The sequence below is a fragment of the Chelon labrosus genome (genome assembly GCF_963514085.1).
Source record: "Chelon labrosus genome assembly, chromosome: 1".
In the NCBI taxonomy this organism is placed as follows: domain Eukaryota; kingdom Metazoa; phylum Chordata; class Actinopteri; order Mugiliformes; family Mugilidae; genus Chelon; species Chelon labrosus.
Genome location: NC_140337.1, coordinates 28,668,593 through 28,677,989, shown reverse-complemented (window position 1 = coordinate 28,677,989; position 9,397 = coordinate 28,668,593). Strand labels below are relative to the sequence as shown.

Sequence of the window (9,397 nt, the reverse complement as noted above, 5' to 3'; positions counted from 1 at the left end):
GCTAAATCCAAAAATTAAGTGAAAAAACTTGCAATATATTGCTCCCTCACGAGTCTGCCATTAGTGTTGTCTGGGAAGATGGGAGCATTTTCCCAGTCAACATCAACAGCCACTCGGGGGGCCTGCAATGTTATGCAGTACTACACATGCAGCCATAACGTCACAGGCCGTGTCCGGGGGAACCCTCAGGTAGTGCAGGCACTGAAACCGAGATTTCAGAAGGCCGAATGTCATCTCGATTCGAGCCCTTGTTTTCGTGTGTGCATGGTTGTAGGCCTACTGTGGTGGGGTTTGGGGGTCTGCAAGGGGAGTCAAGAGGAATGACTCGCAGGCGTATCCTTTGTCTCCCAGCAGCACACCAGAGAATTCTCCAGTCCTGACAATACAAGATATCATTTAGAAAACACAGCAGAGTTACACACACAATGTCCAAGGTGCTTACAGTACAAATAAAAAAAAATGTGTGGCTTACCTTGTGAAAGCCACTCGTAAATTGGACTAGCCCGAAAGACTCTGGAGTCGTGCACTGAGCCAGGCCACTTTGCCTCTAAATTGCTCACAAGGCAGTCAGCATCACAGATCATCTGAAATGTTAAGTTGTAACGTATTAAGGTCATAAATGCACAGAATTAATTTCTGTAGGCCATAACCACAAATCAGTCTTACCTGAACATTGATGCTGTGGAAGGATTTCCTGTTAATGTAATCCTTACATGTGTGCAATCCACCGCACCAATGACGTTAGGGAAAGCTGTAACAAAGAATAGTCAGTATCCAACTGTGACTGATCAAATTAGAAACTAATGGTTGCACATTGAAATTGAGGTTACCTGCAGTCTTGTAAAACTCCTCCTTAATGTAGAGGGGTCTTCTGTGGCCAGGGAAGGTGATGAATATGTTGCTAAATGATTTCAGCACCAGACAAACGCGTCTTATTGTGCGGCAAATGGTTCCTTAATTGAGGTTCTTCTGTATCCCGAACAGAATAAAGGAAGCTCCCACTTGCAAACCATCTCAGTGTAACACAGACCATCTGTGGTACAGTGAGAGCATGGCTTCACGCAGTCTGGTGCTGTATTTTTGGACCCAGCAGCCTACATAAATATCTTAGTCCATCACCTGAGATCAATTACTGCAATAAAACACATATTTATGAAACCTCTGACAGCAATTTGACAAGCAGTCTACATTAGCATAGCAATATAACACTTGGCCTGAGTAATAATGCTACCACTTAAATCAATATAAAAAGACTATTGAAATTACAAACAGCCAACAGATTTACATGAAATGACTATATATATATATATATATATATATATATATATATGTAATATTTTAATACAGGATAATTAAAATGATGCAACATACTTAGAAAGACCATAGACATGCTGTAAAACACATTAATTCCTCACAGGATTGACGGTGGAAATACAGGTGGATCACCAGGATTAATCTTAGCCTGGCTGTTAGCCTGGTCTGGAGCAGGCTAGCTTCAGAGAATAAATCACCATAGTAACTTGGCCGGGTTAAGTCTGAGCTGCTTTCATGCAACCGACTTGAGGCTAAATTAAGCCGGGATAACCAACATATCCCGGCTTAATCCCTTATCTTGGTTTTGTGCAATACCCCTCTGGTTGTGAAGTACAGCGTTGTTTTCAAGGCTCAAACATGAACATTAGAAACAGTTTGGTCTGCAGAACAGATTTGATACAAAAACGGTTTCTAATAACAAAATTCTCACATTTTCAGCAGATGGTTCACAGCTTCCAAAACTGAAAGAAAGAATGTCCTCCTATCTAAATTGTTATTTCATGTGCCGTCTTGAACATACCTGATTTAAAAACATAGAATAAAAACACTGCAATAAAAGAGTCTTCTTTTTTCAGGTGGTACTTTCAACTTCCTTGAATGAAAGGCTGATCTGCCTGGTCTTCTCGGGTCTCAGCGCCATCATTCAGTTCTTGTGGGTTGTCTGTGGGTTGTGGTGGTTGATCTGTTGGACACAAAACCAGTAGCATTAGCATTCTTGTTGTTGTTTGTGCAGTTTGGTCAATGAGTAAAACTCAAAGACAGTTCAGATATTAACATGTGAATTTCTTCACCACTAGGATGCTGGGAGGTTAAAGATTAGATAGTAGAAAACATTTCATTTAGACAGTAGATCATCAAATTTAATTATTGTGCACATTATAGAATCCATAAAAATATGGATCTGTCCTCTATATTGTACACACAAGTAACTCCTCAGGGAAAGGAGTCACAAGGCATGCTACCTGTCTTTGTAAGGGTCTTTATATATACAAGATGTCTATATTGTATTAGCAGTAGGTTCTATGGGTCAAGGGATCTAAGAGAACTATCTGACTGAGGGAGAAAAGTGAGAGAAAGCGTTCATATTTTGGGTAGGCAGCCGTTTCTTAGTGTTTAATAACTGGGACCAGTATATGTGAGTAAAAAAAATGTCAATTAATTTAAAATTCGTATTGTTTAAAATGAGGGAAATGTTGGCCTGAGGTTAGATCTGTGGTGGAGGTGGAATGACTGAGACTAGAGATGATCAACTCAGAACACCACAGGACGTCTTTCCTTCCAATGGCCATTAAAATGTTTAACTCCTCCCCCTTCTGGGGTGAGGAGAGCTGAAACTACTAACATGAACTGTTAACATTATATGCACCTTGTGCAACATATTGTCAGTATCAATCAGCAGCACAGCTGTCATTAAGTTTATTGCTCAAGTTTCTGTTTGTAAAAGTGGGTGGTACTGTTTGCTCTGTTCATTTGATCTTTAAACATCATCTGGCAAATCTATTGGATTCAGAACACCTACGGTGCTAACTGGAGGTCTGTCCATGTCTGATGTCTGTGTCGTCCATAGAATTACCTTGTAGTTGTATTCCCTCTTCCGGATTCTCGTGCCCTTTTCTTTGTCTTCTCTCTGGTCAACAAACAGTCAAGTTTAGATGAGTGAGTACTCAGATCAAGCTGCATGTCAGGTTTTATCAGAATCTGACTGAAGAAGAAAGGGATCCACAGGACTGAATGTCAGAACTAGAGGTAATAGTGACAGTATTATTTTATCTACGTAAGTCAGGCAGAAACTGGTCTTTTCCATCTCACAGCAGACAAATACATAAAGACCACACTTGTTCAGTGACTTAGGAGAGGTCTGTGAATGTGTCTCTTTCTTTTTAATGACTAAAGACACGAAAAATTAAACATTCTCTGCATACATACCACCGACATCCTTTCCATCTTTCTACGTCCTGCCTCGACGCCAAACATTAACACCATCATGAATGTAACTGAGGAAACTGAGCTGAATAATCAGGTTGTTGTGGATGGATGTTTCACATACTGTACATTATGTTTAATGTCAAGATGTGTAGAAAAAGAAATGGGCATCTTACCTCCTCTACATTTCCATATAAGTACTGCACCAAGGATGAGAAGACCAACACCAAGAACACCACCTATTATCCCACCAATCATAGGACCTGGAACAATGTGAGAGATACTGAGTTGAGTCCAGGAGATGAAACAAGCTACAGAGCAGATATTAACAGCTGACAGCTTTTTTTTTTTTTTTTGTAATGGCTCTTATTCTCCCTTAGATTAACCATATCACTTTGTTGGTTGTGCTAACTTACTTCCAGAAGTCGTGCTGCCGTTATGATTATATATATTTTGATTTTGTTCTCACTCAGCATGACTGCATGATATACCTGGCTTAATGCCTCCTTTATTTGCCGTAAATGGTGATGGACCCGGCGACGTAAAACGTGGGCAAAGTGACACATGTCGTAAAACTTATGGGTAAAAAGGAAAGACGATAAAGTTCTAAATGAAATGAAGGAAATGTTAAATGATGGAAGAGAGGAAAGAAGAAAAGGGAAAAGGAAAAACATGAAAAAATAAATAAAAGGATCTAAAAGGAATAGGACTTTGTTTTGCTTTCTGTTTTTGTTTTTTTAAATTATTGTTAAAGCTCTAAAGCTAAATAATAGGCAGTTATCTACTTTTCAACTATGATAATGGTGGTGATGATTCTCCCCACCGCTCTAATTTACTTTCTCTTAACCAAGACTGCTTATCTCTTTTTCTCTCTTCCATTGGTTGTTATTATCATGAGCCAAGCAGACCAGGCAGTGAGCTGTGAGGAGTAACACAGCCATGTGAACGTGCCTTATGCTTCCCCTGCTTTCTGTTTTGTATGTGTACGTCCATCTGTATGTGTGTGTGTGTGTATATGTTCTTTTGTTTGTGTCTCACTTGGCTCTATCGCCGCCCGCCCCCAATGCTCACCAGCCACTACCTCCATCATATGTCTTTTGAACTATAATAGAAACTGTTAAAGGACTTAAAGTCATCCACCTAAATATAAGAAGCCTTCTCCCAAAAATCGATCTTATTAGAGTCTGGGTTGCACAGCATCTTCCTGATGTGCTCACCTTTTCAGAAACTTGGCTACACGGCCCCATCACTGTATTATGCACCAGACTCTAGACTGACTGCCTCTCAACCTTAGGCGACGTTTCCACTGGCTCCAGCTTATTTATAAATGTGTCCATTCTAATTACCCCCTTTACTTAAAACAATACCTAGTCCCCTATCGACCACCTTATTCTGTCAGACACTCACAACGACTGTATTTTTTATGTACCAAGAACCTCAAAAGAAATTGGTAAACGTGCCTTCAAACACAAAGCTCCTTTTGACTGGAATAACTTACCGTCATCCATTGGATCTGTTGCTTCTTTCCATCTGTTCAAGACTTCACTAATGTCCTTGTTTCAGACCCGATGTTGCTGTTGTTAATTTAACTTTTCTTTGTAAATAACTTCTATTCTGCTCTTAGGATGGGGTTGGGGTATGGTGGGTTGGGCGGAAGGGAATTTGGAGCCAATGTGAGCACGTTAAGTGTATGTCTTGTGTTGTGCTTATGTGACTGCATTGTACTGTTTGATTGTATCAATGTTTAGGACCCCCTGGAAGACAAGATGACACATCTCAAGGGGTTATCCTCTAATAAAATCTGAAATTTGAAACAAGCTTCCATTTGATTCAGTTTAAACCTATTTTCATGCTGCCTCTGGTTTTACTGAGCTGTCAGACATTCCATCTCTTCATATGTGCAGTCTATCCTTATTGTACAAGATATTGCTGATGATCAGCTTAGAAACTCCACCGTCTCCAGGACTCCTCCTAACTCCCAACAATTCAAAAAAGAGGTGGAGCGTGAGTGGAGGTCTGTGGTGATGGAGCCAGCCTCTAGTGGCCACTGGAGGAACTGTACTGTTCATCAACATCTTGAATCTTGAATCAATGTTCAGTCCTGAAGGTTGTAAATGGTCAGAGGTAGTATGCTAGCTATCCTATCTGTCTCAGTAAGTAAACTGTGATGTTTTATCAGTCGTCCACTTCCAGCTCTTGGAAAAACTTTTCTGTTTCTTACTTTTATCTGCACGTTTCTGTTCTTACCTTTGTCACCTCTTTGTATTCCACTGGGAGGTATGTCTGGTGATAAACATGAAATAAAACATTAAATATGTGATGAATGAAATACACATTTTGACCCAAAGTGAGATGAAACAACAAATATTCACACTCACTATAACTCCTGTCATCTGTTTTGTCCTGAACTGTTGAAAAGAAAAAGTGAGTTAAACATTAACATGTTTAAAATGTAAAATTATTTCTTCTTTCATTTTAACATGTAATACATCAGCAGCACTCACCAACTTCTAAAGAAAGGCTCCCCTTCCTGATCTGACTGTGAAGTCTGGGAACATGGCAGGTGTAATTTCCAGAGTCATTTTCAGTTACACTGGTCAGTTTCAGGGAAATGTTTCCATGGACCAGTTTATCATAGAAGAGAGAAGTTCTGCCTTTGAACTGCTGGTGTTGAGGACTGAAATCATCTTTCATATTACGATAGACATGAACAAATTTGTCTTTGTTTTGTTTCCACTCCACCGTTAGAGCTGTCACATCAAATGGAGGCTTCAGGCGGCACGGCAGGATGACGTCTTGACCGACTACTCCTTTAACTGGTTCACTTGAGCTGATCACCACAGCCACGTCTGGAGAAACAAACACTGCATTTAGATTACTGTTGGAACCAGTCTTCTACATGACAGCCAGAAACAGTATTTCTGGAAAGACTTCACCTACTACCATGGTGCGTGGATAAAAGAAATATAGTGAATGTATGTTTGAGGAAGTTTGTGATTGGTTGGCCTGATGCTCCATGACCAAGCCTATTGGTCATGGAGCATGCAGCTGGTGTCCGACTGGCCCATACGTGTATGTCACTTGTTTTACATCATATCTTCAACTGTAATTCCTCCTGTTTCTATGTGATGAAGCTACTGGACACTGAATTTCCCACAAGATAAATAAAATATATATCCATCTACTACTACTGTTGCTGGAGTCATTTACTTCCCATCCACTCTTCATCAGACCAGGTCCAGATAAACTAAGAATAACATGGAGAATCCAAACACTGTTCATTGTACAAGTCTAAAAACTAAAGAGAACACTTTCAAAAGAAGGTTCATAGAGAGACCAGATTAGACTTTGACTAAATTTGAGCCCCTGGAAACAGGAGACTGTTTAAAACTGGTTATAACTCCTTCACCTTTCCCTCAGTTTGGAGGTTGTGTTGATATGTTTCAGTCCAAATGTCTTGACTCACCAACAACGAGGTTGATAAAAGCCTCCTTGTGCATTGTGGGAATGGTGCATCTGTATTCCCCTTCATCAGAGAGCTTCACCTGGAATATCTTGAGGGACACGTTTCCATTTTTCAGTTCATCCACAAACAGCCGGGTACGATTACAATAAGATGGATTTTGTTTCTCAGACAGCAGTCGTCCATCTTGGTGGAGATGGACACTCTTTGGTTCTAGATCGGGTTTGGTCCACTCCACTGTCTCAGAGACGGCGCTGATGGACGGATGTAGATAACAGGGAAGAATAACATCCTCACCCAGCTGGGCAACAACTGGCTGAGGTGAACATATCAGATCAGATTGTCCTTCAAAAACAAGAAAACAAACAATTGACACATTAGAGTGAAAATGTATTTGTCCAAACGTTCACTACTTTACATTCAGTAAAGGGGAAACAGACTTGGACGCAAACAAGTTCCAGCCACACTGTCGCATGTGTTTTGGACATGTCCGAAGTTATACATTTAGTATACATTTTGAGGCTTCTCTAAAATATGTGGGAAAACGGTACATCCAGGTTTGTGTTATGTTTGTTCTGATCGTGTCTGTTCATGTAGTTTTGTACTGTTTTGTATAATTGGAAAAAAATGGAAAATAATAATAAAAAGACTTTGATCAAAAAAAATAAAAAATAGGGTCAACTACACTCATAACTAAATGTTAACATGTTAAACACATTTGACATGGCACTAGTTCATGGTTCAGGGTTAACTGTGAAAGAAAATACACTAGTAGTAGTATAACATACTATCCACAAAGGTTTCCCACTAACATTATTCTAATCTACGGAGCCCCCGAAGGGACAGGGGGAAAAAAAAAAAAGATGGGTGAAAAAAAAAAAGGACGGACTTTCTCAGGATCTCGATCGCGCAAAAGTTTCTTGCAATCTCGCAAATCTTTTTTGGGATCTCGCAAAACTTTTGCCCGAGAAACAAAGTATTCTGGACCAGACCGGTTTCATTGACGAAAGGAGGAGCAATGGAGGACGACTTGGAGAGCTTCCTAAATTCAAGAGAGGTCCCAAAAGAGAACATACATCGAACAATATATATATATATATATATATATACATACACACACACACATACTGGTTAGAGCAGGGAAGTAATGAGCGCGAACATTATCTTAAACATTAGCCCTAGCTTATACCCTGTCACTGACTCGGGGTCTGCGTTGCTACATTAATTAATTAACTTTTAATGAATATGAATGAATTGTTATATAATATTAGCCTATTACTATGCCCACCTTGTCTCTCTTCATTCGATGTATGTCCTCTTTTGGGACCTCTCTTGAATTTAGGAGATCAGGATCATAGACTGTACATACAGTCCATGATAGACTGTATATAAAAAGGCTGTAATGTTAGTCCTACGAGTATAACGTTGTGTCGTTAGGCTGGTACAATGAAATACAACGAAACTGTATCGTGACTACCAGGTTTATCACTTGAATACAAATACGAAAAAGAAAATAATGCGTGTAGTGTGTCACGTTTTGTGGTTTCTTAAACAGCTAGGTTTTCATCTTGCTTGTCCCAGTGATGAATAAGCTTTGCATAGCATAGATTTTACCGTAGCTTATTTTTATTAATAACCTAGTGTTTGTCAGACCTAAACAAAACCAAAAAATTCATCAACACATTTCTGTAGCAGAATAAATACATGTGCTGTGCAGGGGTGTTCATTTACTATTAAACTCAAAACTGGACCCAATTAAATAAAAAACTAGATTTCTGCTTGAAATGGATGTAATGGACTTGAAGTAGGCCAGCTTTCTGTCTAGCATCTCTGTGTATCTCTTTCTGTTCTTACTGTAATACCAGCTATGTGCAGGTGCATTGAAACACTGCAGTGACACTGTTTTGAAAGGGGAGGGTTATGGCTTTGGATGTGTGTGTATGTGTGTGTGTGTGTGTGTGTGTGTTTATCATTCATGTTCAAAGCAAGCATCTCAAATATGTCTTCTAATATTTTATGTTTGCAGATTGACAAGGCAGTGTTACAGGTGATGAGTGATGACCAGATGGCCAAATATGTCACATCCTACAGTGACTGGATAGCTGTCCTTTCATTTTGTAAACAAAGAGAGACCGCTCAGTGCAGCACAGAGAAGGAGACTGTTTTACAAAGACTAAGGGACAAAATAGGAACACGCAAAATGACAGCAAAATCAAAAGGTGTGTTTCAAAAGACAGGTGAGGGGATGTCAAGACAAAGAAATGCTGCAGGAGAAAAGTGCTCAAGGAAGACTGAAATTGGATGGCTTCATTTTGGCAGTAATGACTACCAGCAAGTGAGAACCAGGAATGGTGGAGGAACAAGGCATATGAGTGTGGACAAAACGACAACTGTTGCACAGATTTTGGACATAGGGAAGGACCTCTTTTTTCCAAATGGGCGCTCAACAAAAGGGCAAGCTGCTGATTTTACATTCGATGTGTGTGATTTTAAAAGAAACAAAATTCCCCTTGATGATACTGTTGGCAGAATCTATGAACAAACTAGGCTGAAGCTGCTGAGATTTTACATTTGCACAAAAGAAGGAGGCCTTTCAACAGATGAAGATTCGTTATCTGAGAATTTATCTGAAGGAGCAGATTTACAGCTGGCTGATGGATGTCACACGGATTCAGAAGATGAAGATTTGATAACAGA

At 39.7% G+C, this 9,397-nt stretch overlaps 1 protein-coding gene across 1 annotated transcript; it reads right to left on the bottom strand.

Annotated features, from left to right (window-relative positions):
* Window positions 1–5,261: 5,261 nt before the first annotated feature.
* LOC311493881 (myelin-oligodendrocyte glycoprotein-like) lies at window positions 5,262–6,801 on the bottom strand. The gene is made up of 4 exons (XM_084552684.1): window positions 6,704–6,801; window positions 5,742–6,086; window positions 5,616–5,645; window positions 5,262–5,520 (listed from the first exon to the last, which is right to left on the bottom strand). Exons 1-4 carry the CDS (start codon window positions 6,735–6,737, stop codon window positions 5,333–5,335), a joined length of 597 nt encoding a protein of 198 aa, XP_084408810.1. The 5' UTR covers window positions 6,738–6,801; the 3' UTR covers window positions 5,262–5,332.
* Between the last annotated feature and the right edge of the window lie 2,596 nt (window positions 6,802–9,397).

What these genes read in the sequence shown, in the direction of transcription:
- LOC311493881 (XM_084552684.1), bottom strand. Translation starts at nt 6,737, where the DNA reads ATGCACAAGGAGGCTTTTATCAACCTCGTTGTTG. An exon ending in TTTTATCAACCTCGTTGTTG is followed by an intron (nt 6,087 to 6,703) that starts GTGAGTCAAGAC and finishes TTGTTTCTCCAG; the next exon opens with ACGTGGCTGTGGTGATCAGC. An exon ending in GAGCCTTTCTTTAGAAGTTG is followed by an intron (nt 5,646 to 5,741) that starts GTGAGTGCTGCT and finishes TCTTTTCAACAG; the next exon opens with TTCAGGACAAAACAGATGAC.